Source organism: Nesoenas mayeri (assembly GCF_963082525.1).
Source record: "Nesoenas mayeri genome assembly, chromosome: 10".
In the NCBI taxonomy this organism is placed as follows: Eukaryota; Metazoa; Chordata; class Aves; order Columbiformes; family Columbidae; genus Nesoenas; species Nesoenas mayeri.
In genome coordinates, this window is record NC_137560.1 from 19,400,258 (window position 1) to 19,425,214 (window position 24,957).

The 24,957-nt window shown below is 36.9% G+C and overlaps 1 protein-coding gene across 1 annotated transcript in view; it reads left to right on the forward strand.

Annotated features, from left to right (window-relative positions):
• CFAP20DC (CFAP20 domain containing) overlaps positions 1 to 23,513 on the forward strand; it is a gene marked incomplete at its 3' end in the record, with an annotated part of 42,742 nt that extends 19,229 nt beyond the window's left edge. Inside the window, exons 11-16 of the mRNA XM_080350643.1 lie at positions 645 to 973; positions 3,244 to 3,657; positions 6,373 to 6,576; positions 11,728 to 11,789; positions 20,866 to 20,957; positions 23,404 to 23,513. Of these exons, the coding sequence (XP_080206769.1) occupies positions 645 to 973; positions 3,244 to 3,657; positions 6,373 to 6,576; positions 11,728 to 11,789; positions 20,866 to 20,957; positions 23,404 to 23,513 (1,211 nt within the window). The remainder of the gene's footprint in view (positions 1 to 644; positions 974 to 3,243; positions 3,658 to 6,372; positions 6,577 to 11,727; positions 11,790 to 20,865; positions 20,958 to 23,403) is intronic.
• Between the last annotated feature and the right edge of the window lie 1,444 nt (positions 23,514 to 24,957).

The window sequence follows — 24,957 nt, forward strand, 5'->3', positions numbered from 1 at the left end:
ATTTCTGTAGTTTATTGTTTGTTTTAAAATTGGCAGATTAGCGCTGCCTGTATTCAGGGAAACCTGGTGAAACAGAGATCTTCATACATTTTTCATGTCACACTATTTTTCATCAGAGCTGTAGTTTGAAATTGAGATTTAAACCATAAGTTCTGGGCATAAAAGAAAGTGAAGAATTTCAGCAATAAAGAAGCAGTAGATTGTAATAGTATGAACTTTCCGCCAACTATGTGTGGTTATTTTTTTAAAATGTCAGCCACAAAAAATGCCTATAGAAAAAGATCAATAGCCAGATTTAATAAATTAATATTTTCCTAGAATGAAATTCAGTTCAACAGTTTCAAATCTTAACAGCTAAATAGTTTCAGATTTACAAATTGCGGGTTTGCATATCACATATCACAGCCTGTGGATTTTTTTGAGCTGAGATCTGGAAATGTTTTGATTAACCTTGCCTCACTTAGAAAACAGCCTGGTCTTTTTTGTTGCATCCTCGTCACTCTTCCAGTTGTATAAATCCAATAAGCAGAATGTCTCTATATTAAAAAAAGCTTATTTTACTGTACAACTTCTGGAGAAAAGGAGTGATCAGGTTAACATATAATTTACATACTTGCCATTAAAATAAATATTGTACATTTCAGATGAGTGGGTGTTCCCAGAAAGTGTTGCAGAAGGAGTTCAGTTGGACAGGAGTGAGCAGTTTGTAGCTACTCAAGATTCAGCCTGCTGTAATTTAACCTCACCACAGAACGCCTCTGAACATCACGGCAAGGAAAGCAGTGATCACCAAACGAATAAGAAAGAGATTTTCACGTTTTCATCAAGCCCTCAATCAGCTCCTCATGGGAAGTCTCCAAACGTCTCGCCAGAATCTTACATTTTCCCTTTGGATTTGAAGCAAGACAGTAACGGAGTACATGGGCAAACCCAAATTGAAGATAACTTTGAAGGAACTGACAGCAGTGAAGAGGTAGGCCACTTTGTACATGTAATTCTTGATAAAGTCACCTTCATCCTGAAATTTCTAGGATGAAATTCTGTCTTCGAGCGAGACAGAGGGGATAAATCATCTTTTCCCCCTATACCTACAGGTAGATTTGTCTTTGTCAGGTTGTGTTGTCTGTCTGGAGACAGGAGTGAAAATGCAGGTGTACCCTCTGTAACAAGTGGGCGAAAGAAACCAAACTCTGTCAGCCCCTCTGCTAACAGAGGGGTGTATAGTTACAACAAAAAAGCTTTTAGGAAAGCCAGCCTGCATCATAGATTTGAGTGAGATACAAGCCCTTTACGGTTGAGCGAGAGTGCAGTAAATAAGGCTTCATTCTGCCTTTTCAAACTGTAGGCAGGGACTGTTTTGCTCATCAACATCATTGAAAGCAAATTAAGAAATTTCAGCTTTTTACTGTCACTTGCTTGGTATTTCTGATTTGTATCATGTCTGAGCTGTTTCAGCATCACCAACTTTAACTCTTTTGCACTGTCGAAATCTTTCAGCAATAAAATAAATGAAAGAAAATAAACGTTTTTTTAACAAATGTATCAGCTGATACTATATAAAAATACACCAATTTGTCAATTCACTGAATAGTTGCATTATGTTATTACAGTAACTCCTACTTTTGTCATAGTGCTAATGTATTTCATTTTTAATTACAAAAATCTGTTTCTTAGCATTCTAATCTGTTGCTCATAGCCGAGAAAATGAAACCAAGTTACATAATAGTAAGATGGACTGAACTTAACAGAAATACTCTATATCCTGTATTTCTGAGAAACCAAATTGCTGATGGTAATTATAAGAAATATATTTTTAAAAATATATGTTAATCTTACATGCTCATGTAAGGTATATTGTTCCAGGTTTTCACTCTATTATTGTCTTCTTGTCATTGTATTACAGCGTTCTTTAAAATTCAAATGTACATGCTCTTGACCTGTATCAAATAAGATGGGCATCTCAGCCTACAATTCCAATAGCTGCATGTGAGCATAAATTGGCTTTCTCCTGGAAAACATAAATAGAACTTAATTTTAATTAAAAAAAAAAAAACCAAAACATATCTTTGTAGTTTAAATATCTCAGACTGCTAAAAAGTCCAAAAATTCCAAAAGTTTTCTTTGGGTTTGTGTCACTGCATCATGAATTTAAAAAAATTACAGCTAAAGGGGCTAAATCACAGTTTCGTCCTAGTCTACATTTGCAGTTAGTGCAGCTGCAAAGCAGAATTATGTACTTTTTAATGAAATCTATGGAAAATCAGTATTAGCTACAAAAAGCTATAAGAGACAGGTTATGCATCAGGATAGATTTCAAATAAGCAAACATTGACTGTTGCAGGTACTGAGATCAGTAAGACATGCACAATAATAGCTGTGCTATTAATAGAATTATACAGTTTATGTCACTTTTGGCTTTTGGGGAGGAAATGTTTCTGCCTGCAAATTGAAAACAGCAAGTGTTTATAAATTCCCTTTAGTGGTTACTAATTAGTCACCAAAAGGTCACTCTAGGAAGTCAAGGAAGGGAGCCAGGAGACCTGCGTGGTTAAACAGGGAACTGCTGGGTGTGCTCAAGTGGAAGAGGAGAGTTTAGAGCTCATGGAAGGAGGGGTTGGCCACTTGGGGAGAATATAAGGCTGTTGTCAGAGGGTGTAAGAAGGCAACTAGGAAAGCTAAGCCTAGAATTAAACCTGACAAGAGGGGTCAAGGACAAGAGGAAGAGCTCTTTCCAATACGTGGCAGGTAAAACTAACACCAGAGGCAATGCAGGCCCATTGATGAACAAGGTGGGTACCCTGGTGACAGAAGATACGGAGAAGGCAGAATTACTGAATGCCGCCTTTGTCTCTGTCTACTCTGCTGGAGGCTGTCCTGAGGAGCCCCATACCGCTGAGGCCCCAGAGGAAGGTTGGACAATGGAGGAGTTTGCCTCGGTTGATGAGGAATAATTCAATGCTATTATCCAATTATCAGAGTCAAATATCAGTAACGGATAAAACTTCCTGCTTCTTTTGGGACCATTCACCATCAAGTGACTTATTTTGTAATTATATGAATGCCTTTGCTTTCAGCTCAAATTCCTGTCAGAGACTTTATGTAATTAAACTTATCAAGGCAGCAAACCCAAGAACTCTTGCTGTTTGCAAGGGCTGTATGGCTGTGGCAGGTGAGTTCATCAGCAGAGCCTTCAGTGAAGAAATTGAGGATTTTTCTCTCCTTGCTTTTGTTTCCTAAACTTAGGATGACAACAGTGAATTCATCCAGGGTACTGAGAACCTCGAGATGGGCCACAACGGGCAAGGACCATCTGATCCAGCGGTTTTTAAAGAGATCCCATGGAAGACGATATCATGGGGAAATGAATACTGGAAGAATAAGGGACACAGCGAACATAACATTGAAGAGACTGTCTTGTGCGAACCACAGAGCTCCACTGTGAGAAGAACAGATTCTGCTAGCTCTCAGAGAAGCTTAAAGCCCACCCTTTCTCTTTCTCCAACTGGAAGTAAATCCGAATTCTTTAAAGCAATTCCATATGGATCTGAAAAAACTGAAAGATGTGAAGGAGTTTCTGGTCAATTAAAAAGATCCGTCAGTAAAAAGTCTCTCAAGAAAGTCTCAAGAGAAAATTCATATATATCAACACAGACTTGTGTAAGTGATTTTTACTTTGAGGTTAAATTATTAGATTGTATAGAGAAGCTATATTAGATATACCTATTTGCATGAAATAAGACATCCTGTCTTTCATCCAGGTATATTCACATTTCTTCCTAACAATATTTACCGAACTCAATGTGAGAGTGATAGTTTTTTGTGGCACACAAAATATTGCTCCAAATAAAACAGAAAACACAGCAGTTAATAGATAAAAATGTGTAATTGAACAAAGTGATAAAAACAGAACATCCTTGTCCGTGAAGGGCATGGAGACTGGTTTCCTTTGGGAAAGAAGCAGATTAGGGGGAAGCAAGGGGAGTGAAATACAATAATGCACGTGAAAATCAGCAGCAGTGCTGAGACCGTATGGTGATGAAACACATCAGTGGCTGGTGATCTTAAAGACAATTTAAAAAAAAAAAGAAAACCCTACCAATAGCAGGATATGTTCTATGTATTTATTATCTGGAAAAGATGTTAGAACCACCACTAGTTACGTAGAAAATGTGGAAGAATGCGATGCAGGTGTTCTTTTGGTTTGGGGAAGAAATAAGATAATGTTTTAATAACTTTTACTGATAGGAGAACCCCACTCGATACTGATATTAGCTGTGTTAATATCCATGTATCTGTAATTGTATAATAAAATTCGTTTCCATTTTGCATCCCCTTTCCCTCCTAGCTTTATCTATAGGATTTTGTTTTTTCTAGTCTCCAGTAGCTACTCACATTTTTGTGATGAACAGTGTTCCTCCCTGGTTTCCTCATTCTTTCCAGTTTTGGAAAACTGTTCCACTTAAATTCAACTATATTTATTCCTAATCAGAACTGTAATCTATGTGTCCATAACAAATGAAGTGGTATGTTGATTACTTTGCTAACAGTGTTATAATGCAGCAATCAACTTGGTTCTGTAGAACAACTATAGACTACCTAGGTGAATTGCAAGTTTTTAAAGCATTTGATATATTTTACAACTTCTTTGTGATATTTTGTTTTAAAAGATGAAGGGAAAGAGGTATCATTTTTCCTCCTTTCAATAAATTGCTAAATTAGACAGGAAGGTTATTACCATACTGCACTTGTAGTTGTAAATGTATTGCACACATATACTATAATTTGTTGCTTGGAAGTATTTTTTGCAAGGTCAAAGCCTATTATCGATGTGTAGAATATCAGGAGTTACAGACTTTATTGCTACAAAATACAAGATGAAAATATCTGGCATATTTGATCAGGTAATAAAAGTTTCCCATCCAGAAGTCTTTCCTTGGACTTCTTTGATACTTCTCTTTGTACTAGGTCACAGTTTGAAACCAAATCTGAGTGCCACTGACTGCCTCTTTAACAGTCATTTATATTAGAAAACACGTTCACCTGGCGCTTACAGAATAAAGTCAAATATGTATTCTTATTAACTTTTTATTAAGAATGTTTCCAATAATTTTAGAATTACTATAATAAGCTACTTCAATGTGGCCTGTTTCTGACCACATACATATGTAAAGCTTTTCTTGGGTACCTATTGGAGCACTTTTACAGGAAGTATTCTAGGTCCCCACAAGTTTCAAGAAAGTAAGTGTTGTCATAATATTGTTAACAACAGTGAGACAACACTGGAGGTTTTTTGTTTGCTGTGGGCATGTAGTTATTCTATTTCCATTCTGAAACACTGTTCATTGTTTTGAGAATTACGTCTTTAAGAACCTGGTTGCTTGCGATGTTTTATTAATGTTTTAATAGAGTTCTCTATTATTAAGTACAAAGATTTTTAATTAAGAAAGAGGTACCGCCCTCTGGGTGATATTGCAAGCATGTAGATAGCTGATAATTAAAGTTTTCCGCATGTATAACTACATTCAAACAATTCTGAACAGGTAACATCGCAAGCTTTGTGAGAAGTGAACAAATAACTGGTAGTAACTGAGCTAAGAACTTGCATTCAGTAAGGGTCTAGAGAAGAATTATGTATTATTTTAGGATTAAAAATGGTAGTAATAACCACATTATTCAGGAATGAAACTTGGACCTCAAAAGCCAGAGGTAAAGAAGGGGGTGGCAGCTGTGCCAACAACTTCTGTCATCTTCCTGTACCTTGTACGAAATGACAGATTATGTATATATGTGTCAAGAAGTCGCTTCTGAGTGATGGACGTGATTCCATAGGGAAAAAATAATGAGTATAAAGAAAAATTAAAATATAGTTATGTTAATGTTAAAATATACACACTAGCAAGTTACCAAAATAATTTTTATAACTTACTGCTGGCATGTGTAGCTTTCCAGAGAAATTTTATGCTGTGCTTGACAAATAACTAAATGTTATGTTGATGGTGTTTATGTTACTGTGATAACCATGTGGTTGGGTTTATCTCAAGATTTGCATTTACTGCTTAAGCGATTGTAGCTGCTGGATTTTTGAGTTTCTGAAAACCTCTTCTGGTTTTAATTGCAGTGGAACGGCAGCTTCACCAAACACCCTGGGTGCAAATTGCAGTCCATAACAATGTTTGTGTTCTTCTTCCTTCCTGGCATTATGTGTAAATATGCTTGATCTTCATAACAGAAATCTGTTGACTAATCGGTTTCTCTTTTAGTATTGCAGCTTCTTGAAGATTCTCAAAGAGATTCTCCAAAGTGTGTGTTTCATTCATACATTCTGTTCCATGATCCTGTCTATTTTATTGACTTTTCCATTTTATTTCACAGGAGTATGACTGGAAAAACTACCAGTCAAATAGACTGAGTCCATCTGAACTACAGATGCTGGCCAGCATGGAGAGACAACGGAACGAAGAATTAAGGGATGCTAGGATCTCCCATGGGCTGAGCGCATCACAGATTGACAACTGCAATGTCAGCATAAGTGCAAGCAGCGATGATACAGAAACCTGGAGCTCTTGTTTCCCTCCGGTAAGTCTAAACCTGCAGTATTTTCTCTTTATAGTTTCTATCAATTCTGAGACTTGGGGGTCTTGAATATTAAAACTGCTTTGAATAGCTCTGAAATTCAAGGTATCAATACCAAAAGGTTTTTACAATTTATCGAGTAAAACACACAGCCAGAACACATGGACTTCCAGGAGGTTCTGTAGTACCGCCATGGACAAAGAGCAAATCTACTGTATGTATTTCATCCTAGAATCCTGAATAATCAAGTAGGCTGTACAGCTTGTCGCAAGAGCGGCTGACAACCTGCAGGTGTGTGATACAGTACTTAAAAATAGTTCAAAAATGAATGAAACCCAGATATACCAGTCAGCAACAGCATTACACTGTGAGTAGTGGAAAATAATTGCTGCTTACAGTGATAAAGTCTCATTACTGAAAAGCTAATGAAAGCTATTTCGAGGACTGAAGCAGGAGAAGAGCGGCAAAAAGCTGCAGTAGTTCTGAGCGCTTAGTATGTGACCCTTCTGTATTTTACACCTCGTATCATTATTTGTCCTGGTAGAATGTGGTACAAAATCACACACAGCTGCACTATGTGACAAAGTACTGTTATGAGAAGCAGAGGAATATTTGTTACAGTCCACCGAAGGCTATTGAATGTATGAAATCAAAGAATAATATTTCAGCAGTTGCATAAAGGTACTTGCAGGAGCTGCTGTACAACTAGATAACCTCGTCACTCCGTCTGTATTTCAGCAACATAGTTCTTATTTTATTATAGGTGAAACAATAATAAATAATGAGTGTGGCTTAAGTAAAGCGCACAACTCTGAGGCAGATCTAATGTTGGAAGATTAAATGCTGCTGTGTTGCCCCAGTATAAACTATTGTAGGGTAGATGCTCTAATATGGCAGATGCTAATTACCTCCAGGGATCTATTGGGTCCAAACAGATGCCTGTAGTAGCCACCTTCCATACTGAATGGTTGACACAGCATTGGGATTTTGCAATACGCTGGTAAATAAAGGTTTCAAATGAGAAGAGATGTATCCATAAGTGGTCTATTATGCAAATAAGACCTTGGTTTGCCAAATAATATTTTGCAGGATATCAGAGAAACATTAGTACTTTTTAACTGTTGGAGATATGTCAATGTTATACATTTAATTGATTTCATCATGTTTTCAGTGCTTTGTCTCGGTACTCACTGCATAGACTCAAACATGGTGTAAATCTGCAAGACTGGACAAATGGAACTCAAATAAAGAGAATAGCAGCCTCATTAATTTTTTAGTAGTTTAATTATAAGGAAATTGATAAGAATGTTTAGACATGTCAGGTTTGGTTAATACAAATTACATGACTAAAACAAAATGAGCTTTTAAAGTAAACCGTACTGCAGTATTCAGTGAAGCACAGTGTGATTGTGGAGTCAGTTCTTTGATCTTTCTGCCTTGATCAACTTCTGTAGCTTCAGACTAATAGCATCAGTCTGAAGACGTGTTTAGATATAATAGGTTAGTCATTTAAATTGTAATTTAATATGGCTGTAGTTTTTCATAGTAGGCCTTTGTGACTTTCTTTCTCTGCATAAATCAAGTGTAAAAGGCAACATATTTGTCTTTGAGAGAGAAGTTTTCTAAATTTCATTCAGTTGTCTGAAGTGGTGATGTGTGCTACACATGCAGCTGGTCGGGTTTCTTCTCTGTGCTTTGCAAGGTGGGCATCGAGGCTTTAAGATCTAGTGGCAAGAACCTCGTTTTCAGAAGAGGTGATTCAGAAAGCAAACTTTCTCAGGTAGTATTCTACCCTCAGAGTATTCATGTGAGGGTGGCAATTGTATTTTCTAGACCTGTAGTATCTAAGAAGGTTATAAACAGCATTTATTAGAACAACACCCCAAGTTGTTCTAACACAGAAGCTTTTAAAACAGTAGTTGGGGGCATTTTTGGTATGCTGGTGTTAAATTCTAATCCTTCTGGATTTTCATCTTCTGCCATGCATGGTCTTGGTGTAAGACCTAAAATGAGTAGAGTCATCGTTTCTTCAGCTTCCAGTTTTTACCAATAAGTGTTCCTTATAGATGTACTTATTCCTTCTATATTATTTTAAAATATATGTGTAGAATAAAAGCAAATGCATTTTATGTCACTGATCTTTAGTATCATCATCATTGGAGTTTAGTCAAGAGAATTTGCAAATGATCAATCCTTCCAAAATCTAATGTACAGACCACAAAAAAGTTTGTGTATATGTGTAGCCATCTTCCAGTTGTGTAGGCAAATGATTTTAGAAAAGAAATAGAAATAATCCTCTTATCGTACTTCGAGAAATTCAAGGCAGCTTGAAATTCTTGTCATGATTAAACTTTCATGCTTACATGTGTTTCCAGGTAGTATTTTTCTGATTATTTAAATCAGTAGTATCTATTGCTTTCTCTTATGTTCTTCAAAGATAAGTAAGGAGTATTTTTATTCCCAGTTTTCATTCATTTTAGACAATCTTTTTGTCCCTTAGTGCTAAGTATGGCAACAGCACCACCAAAAGGCAGCATTTTGTGTGTCTTTCATTTTGAAATACCTATGATGTTTTGTGAGGCATGGCAGGCTATAATCATGTTAGATAGTGAAGATATGAATCAAAGTAATACTTTATATATAAACCACATTTTTAGTTAGTTTATTTTTTCTATCGCTTGCCATTTTTACTCTGATTTCCAGATTCATTGAGAATTCTCATGTTATTGACTCAAATGAATCTCAGAAACCGTTCTCAATGTAAAGGCACATAGATTGATCATATTGCTAAGTTGCAGTTAGAACAGATGAACAGATGTCCTTAAACAACTGTAAACCAGATATACTAAAGCTGTATTTTATAACTTACGATAGTTTACTGAGAACTGAGTATATCCTGTCAGGAGAAGTCGTTGAAATGTGAGTTGTTTAGCAGCTGCTGTAAACTATGACAGCCAGAAAGGAATAAAACAGCTTTGAATATTATACATTACCCAGCACAGCTATCAGTTATAAATATGAAAAACTTCTGTTTTAAAATGTATTTACTTCGAAGGAGAATTGTAAACCCTTGTAAAATGTGTGTGGGGCACCATTCCAAATCAATAATATGCATGAATGTAGAACTAAATATTTTAAGACTGCATTTGACTGTTTCTTACCTGAATGTTAAGGTCTATGAAATTCCATGTTAGCTTTGCAACAATATACAAGACACAATTGCGTATATTGCAGAGTATAATGTGGGGTTTCTGTCCACATATATACGTTACCCAGGAAAAGTTGCAAAGCTCACAAAATATTTCTGCTGAAATGCCTTCCTGCGTTCCAGAGCTCCAGTAAGACCTTCCTGCCATGTCAGGGAATTAGCCTATTCTTGGACAGCTGTTTCCACACCTCAGACACCACTTCAGATGCAACACAAACATTGTGGAGCAAGATCATATAGAAGAGAATTCAGAGTATCTTCTCGCATAAGGTCCCTGATTCTCAGTGAGAAACGCAAAGGAGAAGGAATATTGTCTGAGATTGCTCGTTGATGTGTCTTGGAGGCCTGTAGTGGTGTAATACTCCATTACCAAACTCCGGCATCTGCCCACCACTAAGACTTGTCTTTTGAGTAAGGAGTACTCACAGAGAAGAAAGAGAACTTGTTCCCCAAGCGGCTTCCTGAATACAAATTCAGCCACATAGGCCTTGATCTGCGAAATATTTGAAAGAGTATTTCCAGGTTCATACCTGCTTTGTGGAAGGTCTTCTGGCCTCCTTTGTGATGATTCAGAAAAGAAAACCACTTAACACAGAAATGGTCTGGCAGAACTGAAGTCTGACAGACAAGAGGAGTGATATTTAAACCCAGAATTGTTCCAACTGAGAGCTCAGTTTGACAGCCCCTGGAGGGATCTGTTCACATCAAGTCAAATTGCAAAACTGAGGCAAACTATTCTTTACTATGAAATGAGCCTAAAAATTATTTAGACAGATATTCTGGTTCACAGACTGACTAATTTACTTTCTGTCTCATCCTCAGTCTTCCGCTAGCCATCATTGGGAAATTGCACTATCTGCCACCAGGCAATGACTCACATTTGGCAGTAATTAGGATGTCATTCATCCTCAACATATATTTTACACCATCCCACTTCCTGAAATCATGAGAACACACTCTTTTTTTATTCATTTGTAAAAAAGCAATTGCTATCACAATGCTTAGTATTTCTTTTTAGGATTTCATGTACTAAATGGTACAAGTATTGTTAATGTGTGCTTGTATTTTCACTTCTTTTGCATTTGCTTCAGTAATTTGTTTAGAATTCCTTTTGAGGTGTGTGATAATGGCCAGGGAGTCTCTTTTGGAAGCACCACATATATACTGACAGAAAATGTATTTCTGAATTTAGAAATTCTTTAATTTTTATACCAGCTTATGAATATTGATCTTTCTTGCAAATAACTGGTTTTAATGCCTTAAACCAAATGTAGTTTAAAACCTTTGGGGCATATTCTTACAATGGGTAAGTAAGATTTGAAGACTGTGGGAAATGATCATATCTTGTGTGAATATTCATACTGTCCACTGCAACTATTCATGAACATCTTAATCCAGGTTTCAAATTGGCAGTCCCATAGAGAAACATGCGCTTCAGCAAACTTCATCTGGGACTGCGAAGATTGCTGTTAATGCTGCTTCTGAGGGAGGAGGAACAGTGTCTGCCAGCCCTGTTAGCTGTGGCTCAATGTTGTCGAGTCTCAAGAACGGTTGTTTCAGTGCAGATCCAACCAAGAGCCCCTGCACCAAGCCTCCTACAGACATATAGTCCACACCTTTCCATCAGACAACACTTTGCCACTGTTCCTTGTTTCCTGACACTCTCAACACTCTCACAGGCAGCAGAGAAATGACTATGTGGTTGACTCCTTAATTCATATGTATTTCCACCCAGACAAGAATCATAAGTTAGTTTGTACTTTTTCATATCTAGGATCTTTATAATTCCTTTTAATTTTCACGGATAAGCAAAAAAGACTGTAAAATTTTAATATCAGAAGCTGCAAATGTCTGTTCTCGTAAAGGGTCTCTTACAAACTTTTAAACATTCTGAAAAATATTTGTGAAGTTATTTTCTCACTATTGTTTTATTTTGTTTTCCATAGCCTGTCAGTCAGGAGCATCACTATCAGAAAGAAATGAGCCCACTTTCTCATTCCAACCCACGGTAAGATACCATTTATAGCCCAGGCAGTAAGGATTCAGTTAGAGTGTTCTGAATATTAAATGTGACATTCATTGATTTAATCTTAAATCTCTTTTCGGTTGCAACCTTCTCTCAGAGGGCTTTATTATTGCATATTTTAGTCATTGTCTGCATTGTCCTGGAATGTAGAACTGAATTCTGCATGTTTTGGGTGGCTATGGAGAAATAATCTAATTGAATTGTCCAGTTTCAGAACTGCCTTGTGTCTGTGAAACCCCAACATCACTTTCTCAGTTTTTTAACAGCCTGAACAAGAGGTGTATTTTAAAAAGCCATCTTATTTTACTTTCACTTGGTGTCATGAATATGGATTTTGCTTGTCCAATTTTTAACTGGACAGTGTATGTGTGTTGGGAGGGGTAGGAGGAGAGGACATTTCAGATACAACTTATTTATCCTCTATCAACAGCCTGAAATGTTTTACGGTAAGGCACTGAAAGTCAATTGTGCAGGATAATACGCATTTCTCGTCACACAGATGTTTTCAGTCACTTGTCTCACTTGCCATCCACATTTTTATTACCTTCTTGTTAGACTTTTATCAAGTGAACACTATGAAACTTGCTGTGCAAGTTCACCCAGAGGCATCAGTTATTGCAACATGCCACCATGTTTCCTAGTGCACACAATATATTACTGGAGTTAGAGTGTAATCCTGGATTCCTGTTGCTTTCACATGTAAATCAAAGTGCTCATGTTGCTCTAGAAAACCTCTCTGCCTTGGGTGCTGGTTCTCAGAGGATCTGTCTCTGTCCTTATGAATTGTTGCAGTGGATGAAGTGGACACAGACACTTGCCTGCAGTCCACAGAGTGACATATCAGGTACCTTGTGACTGACAGTTTGTCAAGGACTCTATTCCAGAAGCAATTTTGTAATTCTGATAGCATTAGAATTGCCTGTATTTTAGTGCAAGCTACATTGATTGTCTTCTTTTTGCCCATACATTCGTTGAGTCAGGTTTTATTAAGTTATTTTTATGCATGTGCTAAAGTAATTGAGTACTCGGTACATTTTATATACTGAAGAACAGAATAAACTCCGTTATCTGTAAAAATAAAGCATTTCATCATATCAAGTTAATACGATCAACAAATAAACTTGTATTTCCATATAATAAAATTTAAAACAAAATAGTATAAATTATTACTTAGTTCTTATGCTAGTTTAATCCAGTACACACGGTAGACTTAAATGTCTCTAGAAATCATTTTTGAGAAATGCAAGCAAAGTATTCGTTAAATACCTGACTTGCAAGTGCCTCATAAATTCAGTAGCCCTTGTGAACTGCCAGAGAAGCATTATTGGGCTGTAAATACCGAAGATGACAAAATTATGAGGTCAGTTTGCATCATGATATAAAAACTGGAGATGATGTGACTTGAATACCATTGTTCACATCATTACCTCTCATTTGTAATGGAAAATTCTGTGATGTCTTTTCACATAGGGTGTGTACCTAAATGAGAGGGAGATAAAATTAGTGGTAATTCTATAACTCAGTTCCTAAACTGTTCTTAAAGCAAACTTTAACAATTAATATATGAACAACTGGAAAATATGTAAGTCTTGTAAACCTACTGTAGCTATGTAAGGGAACACCCAGAATATTTGAAAAATGGATATATCGTATGTAGATGGATGAGTATAAATGCCATGGCATGAAGACAGCTACGTGATGCACTTACTGAAACAACAAATGCCTTCTTGTAAAGAGTGATAAAGAATTTGACAGGTCTCAAATAACTTTAAAAATTGTAGTAGCGATACTTTCTGGGAAATGAAAAGAGAGCAATGTGGAAACTATTGTCCAGTAAATGTAGCTTCTGCCTGTAATAAGATAAAACAAGAAGCCAGGAAAGAAAGCACCCACGAAGATAATGGAAATGCAGTCAATAAAAAGACCCAGCAAGACTCATTTTCCATTGGTTCCACTGGATAAAGGTCATAAGTCTGTCGAGAATATTGCTGGTGCGGTACAAATCACCTCCGCGTTGTGCTGCTTTGCGAGGCGCAGAACCAGGTGATGGGAGGAGAGGGGTGACTGCAGAGCCCGTCAGCCCAGCACCGCCGTTCCCTCCGCATGATGTGCTGCTTGGTCCTACCGGAGCTTCCGAATCACTCTCTTCTCTCCAAATACAAACCTGTAACTATCTGTGTTACTTCTTCCTCCAGCGATGTACCCACATCTACTTAGTAAGCATTTCCCCTCCAAAATATTTGTGTGTCGTAGGTTTGGAAGTTTCATTAAAGGAAATGCTGAAAGAAAGTAAATATTCTAGAGGAATTTCAGCCGTACTAAGCTGCAAAAGGTTGAGCTGCTCTCTCAAAAAGATCCTAATTTTATTAATAGATTTTCAGAACTTCTGCAAATGCTCTCCAGAAAATGTATTTCTGATAAAAGCTAATTTTTTCCATGTTTGAGAGAGGGCTCTTCTATAAATTCAAACCTGTCTTTGTAAGCATTGCCTCAGCAGATCCTCTCTTGGCTTCCTACTCAGTTCTTCCCAAGTTAACAAGTAAAATTTGTTCCTCTGAAGCTCAAACAGCTGTTCCCCAGAAGCCACACTAAAGTAGGACACAAATATTTCAGCTTTTCTCTGGCCATCCTTTCACAAGAAGTATATTTTACTTAAGTAATTTCATACAAATTGTACACAGCCAAAATTTTCAGTTAAGTTTTACCTGGACATTTAACTCTATGAGTTTAATAAAATGTATTCCCATTTTGGGCACAGAGATTTGATGACAATGTCTGCCTGATTTGGACGATACCCAAGAATGTAAGATGAGCACGTAAAACACAGGTGTTGTTTTATGAGTAAGTCTATTGATCAGTGGTCTCAAACCAAATAATGAGTGCTCAAGCTGTTTGTCATTCACAAATGAAAATATTTGTTAAACTGAAGTTTAATTTGTTTTCCCCATTAGTGTCTGGTGGGTTTCGTTTGTTGACAGCTCTGAATTCCAACAGCTTCTCCAAACTACTCTATATATGTAGGGCTGACAGCTTTTCCAAGGAACCTGCAGAAATTAATTAATCAATCAGTGCAAATGATCTTCTTCTGTGCCTCTGCTGTGTGCTTGCTCAGCGTTACCTGCACGAAACTATCAGGAGTAAACACAACTGTACTCCCTTGTCACCTCCATCTCCATCTCTGTGCTGCTGGAAGCTCATGTTTGCCAGGCTGGTATGTTAAAGTGTGTGTATACATCAGTATATAGTGTACCCTGTTCAGCCCTACTCATTAAAAGTATGTTCAGCTTTGAGACTATCATTCAAGTGCTCTCATCCATCCCAGGTGAAAACTAAACATTCCAATAGCTGATGCATGTGTTATACCATTGGGAGATTCAGTAAAATTAAGCTGGCCTACAGAATGATGCAGGTAAAGGAGGATTGTAGCTGTAATGTTTATTTGCTCTACACCAGAACTTCTCCAGCACATGTGCTGTGAAATTCAGACACAAAAAGTCTTTGTCTCCCATATTTCCAAGCAAAGACTTAAATAGCAGAATCATTTAAAGTTAAGCAGCACATTTAAAGTTCCGGTTTTGCAAACAAAGAAGCATATTTGGTTTTATGATTCATTATGATATTGAAGCCATACAACTTCATTAATTCCACAAAACAGACAATATTACATTATGAAGTATTATAAAATTACACAACAGTTGTCAAAATAAGTGAACAAGAACAATACCTCACAAAATGTACTTTGGTTTTTCATTGTACTTGTTCAGTTACTTTACTCATCCACAAAATAGAGTAATTTGCAATAGGCCTCCCAGTCGTTAATCTGAATTAGCAAAGTTCAGCTGCATTTGTCAGGTTATAATACGCATGAAAAAGAACATGACAAAAGAAGCAAATGGCACAGGAAAGACCTAATTGAAAAGGCTAATTTTTTTAATCCTGATGGCAAAAAGCTTAGCAGGAGAAAGGTTGTTGAGAACCAAGTGGCTAATGTCTAAAAGGTTGTTAAAATAATCCAAAAATGGCTTTCCCTTGTTATGGGAACCTGAGAACATGCAAACGTGGCAGCATATGTATTAAGGCTTTGAATATAAACCATGGCAGATGCTTTCAAATATACTGTTGTGTCTCTATTTATATAAGGTAGTTTGTATCTTCTTTTTGTAGTTTCAGGATTTATTGAAGATATCTTTTATTGGTTCCACCCTTTTTCTGCATATTTCTGGGCCATTCAGAGTTGTCTGTCTGTGCTTAAGTGTAGAGCTGGAGAACAGGCAGTAAAAGAGTTTATGTGCCCCTAAGATCTCTTAGATGGAAAGGAAGAGATCTGAGTTACTTTGTGCTGAGTCTGGGACTCCCATTCACAGCCACCACCTAAGGTCTGAGTCCAAATTCAGACAACTTTCATTAACCGATCAATTCATTAAATTTATACAGCTGATCTTCTGAGAAATGAATCAAAGCTAGCAAAGAAGAGAGGACTAGTATTAATATCTTACTTATATGATAAATCATTGGTTTGCTCTACTGGTGTCATTAATACTGCTAGTGAATATCGAGGTTATAATCTAACCAGCAAGCCATGGTGGTGAACTAGAGATTTAGTCTTTTAAGTAAATTCCAATGTTACTATTATATAACAGAAGCTATGATAGAAGTTTCATGTATTTAACTGCAGAACATTGACCAAATAGCACAATATATTAATTACTAAGCTGCTAAACCTCAAAATCCAGGTCATTTGTATTTTTAGACTGGTGTAGATAACTGTTTATATTTCTAATAACCTGCGCAAATTTATCATTTGAACTTTGATAATGAAAGAAAAATAGGATAGCATTAAAAGTTTAAACTTTCAGCTGATACCAGTCAGCATGATTATACTGTGTGCACTTGTAGTATCGTGTTTACTAAGTAGAAGTCACGTTTCCTTTGTTATCCTTGATCCTAATCTGGCACCCACAAGCCAGTTCATTTACAGATTTAAGACTAAGAGGAGCAGATTCAAGTCTTGCCTGCACAGTTGCACTTGTACCTTTTATGATCTCTTTTTGAGTTACTAATTAAGTGAAAATGATATAACTGAGTTTTTAAGGAGGTCTCTCTGCCTCCGTTAGAAGTCTGGTATTTGGCAGGCTGGACTTGCTGAAGTGGTTTGGAGGAAGGAAAAAGGCATTCTGTAAATAAGCTTGGGATTTTCTAAACCTTGGTGCTAGCAAAAAATAAGGCATACAGTAAATGAAGATACTGTGTATTAGGGATGGAATGAATCTGTCACTTTGACGGATTGTGAGGCAAAGAACAGATTAACAGATCACTCATAGTCAGAATGCAGCTCACTGTGAAAAATGTGCAGGAAATGGTAAGTGTTGGTTTGTGCTGATTTAATGATATTTTGGAACTACAACAATACTCAAGTAGAATAATACAATGTAGCTCGTGGCTTGCATTTTGATTGTATTGTTTACAGCTGGCATTGATGGCATAAATAGAGTGGTTTTAATTAGTCAGAATGTGTGGTTGGCTTTGCTTTTTTAAGGAGATAACCTTCTTAAGGAAGTTCCCCCAAAAAATATCCTTAATTCAGCCAGAATCAAAACACAGGCCACAGTCTACATTTCTCAGGATATTGCAGGTTGTCTCTATGCTGGGCTCTACTTTTAGGCAAAGTCTACAAATTCTTAAGGATTCATTTGATTGTTTAACTTAGCTCATACACTCTGTCTCATACTCACACATGCTTTAGTTGCTTCCTAAAATCAGCTGCAGATTTCACCATGGAAACATCTGTCTTGACTGCTGCACTGCAGCATCTATCAGAATTACCACTGTAAACCCACTTTTCAGAGGTTTATCAATCAACTGCCAGTATTTACTCTCTACTGCAATTTAACCAAGATGATTTCTGCATGCATGAGATTTTTTTTTTCAGTATTTTAGGAGAAGTTGATATAGACATTGCTAAGAAACGTGTGGAGGTAGTAAACCTGGTTTTAATATATATTGTGTAAATTGTTTCAACCTTCAAAGTAGTATTAAGTCAATAATTAATCACTAATATTAGAGTGTTTTGATTATTTGTCATGGTGGGAGGGGGTTGAATAGCAAAACTATTAGTTTTTCTTGGACATGGTGAAAAAAACCCATAACCTAAATCTAGACTGTCTTAATGGGAAAAGTTAAGCTGGCTGACACGTGTTGCCTCTGTCATAAATAACCACTCCTTTGCCTCCCTTTAGAACGATCAAAATCCCCACATCTCACACTTGCACCTACTAGAGAAAAATAATAATTCATATACTGAACCAGATGCATCAAAATAAAAAAAAAAAGACATAAAGATGAAACTTAACAACTCCTGCACAGAATTAACTCCAATAAATGAAGGACAAAATGATCCAGCGACTCAGAAATCACCCCATCTCCGATTTCTCAGACTTGATCTTTCATGAGGACCTTCCATAGATGAGACGTCAAGCTAAAATTAATACATTTCCTGACTAATAAGAACTATTAATTTAACAGAACCACTAATTTAATGACACATGATTACCTCTCACCCTCGATGTTCTCTAAATGAATTGTCTTTTTCTTTTCCATTGGAGGTAGTTGCTTGACAATCTTTTGTTCTTACTAACATCCTCTCTGCTTTCCAGGTACCAACTATGTTCTTTGGAAATTCTCTGATATGTATTATATATGAAAAACACATATCTTTAAACTCTTCTGTTTTGTGCCAGACCTGTAGAACTGCAAATACATGCTGAAGCTTCTTTACTTTTCTAACTACATTTGTTGGCCTGAGATAATTCTCTTTAGAAACAAGCACTGTCTTTCCTCTCTCCTTGCCCCATTTTTGCTTCAGCAGTCTTCCAAGAACAAATATTCTAGTTCTTCTCTGGATCTCAAACATCATCATCTCTTTAAAAAGTTGTAGTGAATTTGGAAGAAAGGGTGGCTTGAGAAGCAGAGATGGAGATTAGCACTAATAGTTATTCATTCTTTAAAACTGGTGCAGTTTCTCCAAGAATTTGCCTCTGCTGACATTGTCTTTCAGTGTGATTGTAGAGAATCAGGTAAGTGATACTGGTTTGTGTTCTCTGGCCACGTCCTATGGGCACAGAGAGGTTCTACTGTTGGGCTTTTGTTGGCTGATTGTGAAGCAGCACACACGACACGTGCCAAGTGGCAGAAATGGAGAATATATTCTACCCTGCCACTGGGTATCACAGTATGCTTTGAAATATTATTCCTAAAAACTTCTGAAGCTTTGGTGTAAATAAAGAGTCTTTGGCTGTATTCAGGGAATGTAAATACGGGGAGCAACGACAGCAAGAGCTAATAATGGGATGTCTGGGCAAGCGTATTGCTGCGTGGATTGGTTGTACCAGTTCTCTCTGCAGTTAGCTGAACCACAGGAAGGAGAAAGGTTGGTTGTGAAGTTGGCCTTCGATGTGAAAATAATATGATGGTGTAAAAAACTTTTCAAGTACATTTTTTACATATTGAAATGATGGGAAATTCAATATTTCTTCTTTTAAATCTGCTGTACTACTGGCTGGATTTCTACACCAGCAGTTCTGTTTCCTGAAGCAGAAAATTAGATTTTTCCATTTTGACTGCAAACAGGTAGGCGGTTGTCCCCTGGTTCACCCCAGATCGTCCATACACACCAACAGGAGATGATGTGGAATCAAAGTCCAGAAGTAGCAGAAAAAAAAGGGGGGGAAGGGCAATTTGCATACTTTAGCAATTATAACGCGATTGAGCCTTGCCAGATTTCTCTGTCAGTAGCAAATCTCACATGAGATCATCAAGGCTTTTCAGAAGGTAGAAGTACACTACCTGTTCAATTGGTGCTGGACAATTGCAATTGAGTTGAGACTATTGCAGTCTGTCAGTTGTTAGTAAATTCATCCCTTTTAGAGGAAACCGTGGATGTTGAAGTTACCTCTAAAGCTCTGGCTAATCCCCCTGGTCTCTAGCACAAGTTTGCATGAATAATAATATTGTGCCAGCTGTTGAAACAGCCATGGCCAAACACAAGTTGAATCAACCCCAAACCAAGTTTAATTTACTATGTAGAGCTGCACTGTTCCCATCAGCATGAAGCAAGCGCAAGGGAATTTAAAGAGCTCTTTTCCCTTCCATTCCCCTTGCCTTGCAGTGAAATGAAATGGTCAAAAAGGATGGAATTGGTTCTGTCAAAATGAGCTGACTTACTGAGGTACTTCCAATTCTGTGTTCAAGTGTTAACTTGCAATTATTTAGTCTAGTTAATAGTTATATGGAAAGTTTAATGTGTTATGACTCTCCACTGTTGATGAGGAGAGGTGGGAACTTAAGGAAACATCAGCTATGCACAGTGTACAGAGATTAGTTTCATACATGAAAACAATTACATGACGTGATCACCTGCACAAGGAATGCCTTAACTTTATGACTTAGCTGTGTCCTTGCCAGGCTGTCTTTCTCTGGTTGATAATATAATATGAGTGTCTTTTTCAGTGAAAAAAAATCTGCAGTTCAGTTTGCAATAAAAAGCAGTAACAATGAAAACAACTGTTCTCCTTTCTTGGAGCTGTAGCAATCAAAGACAGTGTATCATAAAGTGGTGTATGTGGCATGAACGTTGAACTTTGCATGAATGTATGATAATGTGAAAATCATTTTTACAAGCTATCACAAAGTAATGTTCAGGAGGGACCTAAATTGCCTGTTAAATTGAATGGGTGAAGAAAGTCCATACTCCCTCCTCTTTGATAAAGATCCCATCAAAACCTTTTTCTTTACAAAAGCAAAATAGCTACATGACAGCTGTGCTGAGGAGTCCTCCGTATGGGCTTTGCCAGTAGCTAAAAGAGGAAGGAAGCCTTAACATTTAAGAATTGTCTTAACTGTAAAGTTTATTTTCATAATAATAAACCACAGCTGGATTGTGTTTCATCACACATGACAACCTTTGATTTCCTTTGAATTATTTTTAATAATCAAAATAATTAGAATAAATAGGAACAAGAACTGTTCTTTTACCAACGATATTTTGATTTGTGTTTTTCAGGGACTGGTCAAATGTGTTCAGTCCCCCCATCGTTCCTGGAAGCCAAGAGCTGGAAGAGCACACTAAATCTTCAGCAAATCAGAGTATTCCAGGTAGGAATTTATGAAGGCAATGAAAAGGACCTGGGTAGGAAGACATTTCTAAATGTTGTTTCTGTAGTGCTGGTGCTGCCTTTTCATAGTTGTCTATACTGCTACATTTTGGTTCCAAGTTGTCTTTTCTTAGCTCAAGCTAGCAGAGTTTTCCATGAGGTATTATCTATCTCTGATAGAATAATAACTTATGCAGTTGTAGTTCCTAATATGCTGGCTCGATATGGATTAATTCATAAAAAAACACATCTTAGTTGTTTAAGGAATTGATGCTAGTGGGGTTGGCAAACCTATGAAAGAACACGAAGACTAAACATTCAGGACAGTTACACTTACATAAGCAGAACTTCTCTTATGAAGAAAAAATTCAGATTTAGCCTTAAATGAAATCTCAGCATGATTTCCTGACTAAAGACTATTGTCACCACCTAAGGTGCTACAGGCTTTTGTTTATCAATGGTGTTTGTTTAGAGAATGGCAAAGAACTTAAATGCTATGGAAAGTCAACAACAGTGGAATAAAACAAACACCTTGTTTTCTTCAAATGCCCCTTTCTCCAAATACCTCTTCAAATACCCCTTTCCTTATCGGTTCTCTTAGGAAACAGGGCAGATATTTTTCTTCAAGTCATGTGAAATCTTATAAATCTCTCCTGTGTATTTTTCTGCCTGAGGGATGAAGATGTCTTGGTGATTTACTGTCTAAAATAGACTCTGCCCCTCAAATCGGGAATGTTTTCATAGATCTGTATGTGCAATTCTTTATGGCAGCAAAATAGAATTTTGCTGTTAGGAAGGGACCTTGCACCGAAGAATCAAATAATAGATTTTCTTAAGGGTCTTAAGTAAGCCAAAGAGAATTGGACAATAATCCTTGAGTTAAAGGCATGTTGGACATAAAGTTGTGATAGGTCTCTGAGCATTTTTTATGTTAGTGTTATGAAATCCAAGGCTTGCTGCAATAAAGCTAGAAATTCTGTAAATTTTAAAATTTGGATTATTATCTTTAAAATCTTTAAAAATAAGCATACTTGGGAATTTGTTGGATTTCTTCTGTTCTTCACACTAGACATTCCAAACTGTTTTCTGAATTGTTCCTAAACTAATTTTTCTTTACGCTGAGATATTTTACATCATGTGTCTGTGATTGCACATTTGGAGAACAAAAAATCTCTATATACCATAGTGTTTTATTTTGGCTTTTTATTTTTGTACCTTTATTCAATCAAATTAAATTCTGATGCATCTATACCTATCAGGCATGAATACCATTTGCTTGTTTACTATGATCTGAAGTATAGAAAAAGGTGATGGGTTCTACACCTTCTTTGTGCGCTGCATAAGTTTTCCCAAGAGCTGTCCAAACAAAATACCTCCCTTAACCCCATTTAACTCACCAGGCCTGATGAAGCACCCCCAGCAAGGACAGCAACAGTTCAGCTTTGCCCTTTCACCTGTGGTTACAGTAAGAGTTTCTTTCTCATGGCATTTGTTAATGCTACTGGGGAAACACAAATGAAATCTCTTCCGAAACAATAAGGTGCACGCTTCTGTATGCATTAAATGCACCAACCTACTTTCTGGTCTCTAGATAATGTAATCTATATATCGTTCTGTGATCCTGGCTGTAAATAGACTCAGAGCATTGTGAAACTGCTGCTGTTAACATCACAGGCCATTACTTATTATGAAGAGTTAGGGCATACAAAGCATTCTGTTTGTATTAGCAGTCCGAGAATGAGATTAACATTCAGCAATGAATTATTTCCTAACAAAAAACCATAGATCTTGTAACTTAGATTTAGATTGTATGACAGACATGTTTAGAAAAGGAGCTACAACGTACAGAGTGTCTGTAATGGTCTGTATGGCTTTATCAGTGTGTTTTAAGCTAAGGATTAATTTCTGTTAGCTGAAAACTTCTCTTGTGTTTTAAATAACTTCAGACAACCTAAATTTAAATTTTTTATTGTCTGAAAGAATCTTATTTCCTCTCTGTTATTGGAAGCTCTTCTGTACAGGTTTACCTGTACTGGACATTTAGGTAACATGTTCGATACCAGACATTCAAAATCTTTCATTCTTACAGGCCTTAAGTGCACGCTGACCATCATTGTTCATACTAAAACATTATCATTTAAGATCATTGAGAAAAATAGCACTTTGGGAGGCTTTGATCCACTGTTAGCAAAGGTGCTTCTGGTGAGCTGCTCCATTCGACTCTGTGAAGTCCGGTTGTTAAGCAAACTGACTGACATCGTTTCACCTCAACTAAATACAAGTCTTCAGAAATATAATAACAGTGTGAATTGCTGTTATCTTGTTATCAGAAGTCGAAAGATGATGCACTTTAAAGAGACATCCTGTCACATCTGACAGAAAGGTATTTCCATCTAATTGTCTAATTCAACAGGAGTAATTTATTCTTACTTTCCCACTTGATCCAGGTGAAGATGACCCCAGTGCTGAAGAAGATGAAGTTTTGAATCTTCTGTATGATCCGTGTCTGAACTGCTACTTTGATCCAAATTCTGGGAAGTACTATGAGTTGGCATAGTCAGATCCTGAGAGGATAGAATTTTGTATTCAGAGCAGGTTTATCTTTTAACTGTTTGTAAAGTGTGACTGAGCTGTATAATTTATCACGTAACATAAAAATTGAATTAACGAATAGTTTTGCAAACAAGTTAATATATTTTGTAAATAGCATCTTATTTTTATAGTTTTGTATTAAGTTGTTATGCAGTGGAAAATCACATAACATAAAAGTTCCTTGTGACTAAGACATTTGTTAGTCTAATTTATTTCCAGTATTCAGAGTTTCTATATGGAAACAAATGAAGTTGAACCAGTGCTCAGAGTGCTGGGTTACATGTCTTACATATTTGTATTAGTTTTTCTGTTACAACTTGCAATAAAATCACGTAATTTGTTTAACCCATCTGTATGGGGTTTCAGTGCAGTTTGCAGCGACAGTCCTAAAGTTCCAACTTAGCATTTTAAATCCCCTGCATCACTGTGCAGGGTTTTTTTATGGCACATAAAATATCCCTATTGACCATGGAGATAGACTGTAGATATAAACCAGACCATACGTAGCTTTTGCAAATGAAATCATTATATGAAATTAATAAAAAGCTGTGAGTGGACACGTGTCAAACTTTGTCTGCTCTACAAACCAGTCAGCCTGACCCTCATGTTTCCACGTGGCCATGGCTGCTCTTTGGCTTCAAGCAGTGCCCGACATTTCTAGCCCCACACCAAGGAGATTCTGCAACACTATACAGGGCTGCTTGTCACAACGTCCCCCCTAACAACAGGACACTTGCTAAAAGGGTAAATATACCATTAAAACAAATCTGCTGCCTGGTATTGAAGAAGAGGTGTCAGGCAGGGGTTGCTGATGAAACAAGTCCAAGGAGTTGTGTTTGATGGAGTCGAGTTGGTGGAACAGCTTTGGAGCCCACATAATTTTCTGGAAAGGGTTGAAGGGAGTGTCAAAGTCGCATGGCAAAAGTGATCTATAGGCGTTTCTGGTGATTCTTGTTCTAAGTTTCCACTTGATTATATCCAGTGCTATTCCACTGTCATTACTTGCAAGCTGATTACTCAGTGAATTTTTTAGAATAATGTGTTTGAATGTCATAAAGTGAGCTTAGTAAGCTCACTGGCAAGTGATTTAAAATGATATGTCTGTAAATTATATGTAATTATGGATCCTAGTTAATGAATATCCTAGAATCAATTGAAAATGTAGTTGTTAATAGTGACTTGGCATAAGATCAGGTTGTGTATTTGGCTTCTGTGTCGGGTACAAACATATCATCACAAATTGATTCGAGTAGCACTGAAATCCACAGGAAGACAGATATTCTGTTGAGGTAATTTACTTACCCTGCCTTAGCCTATTTCTCCCAGAAAGATTTGTACCTGTTACTGCTGGTGCCATAATCAGTTTAAAAGTTCAATGAAATCATAATTTTGACCTTCAAAAATCAGAT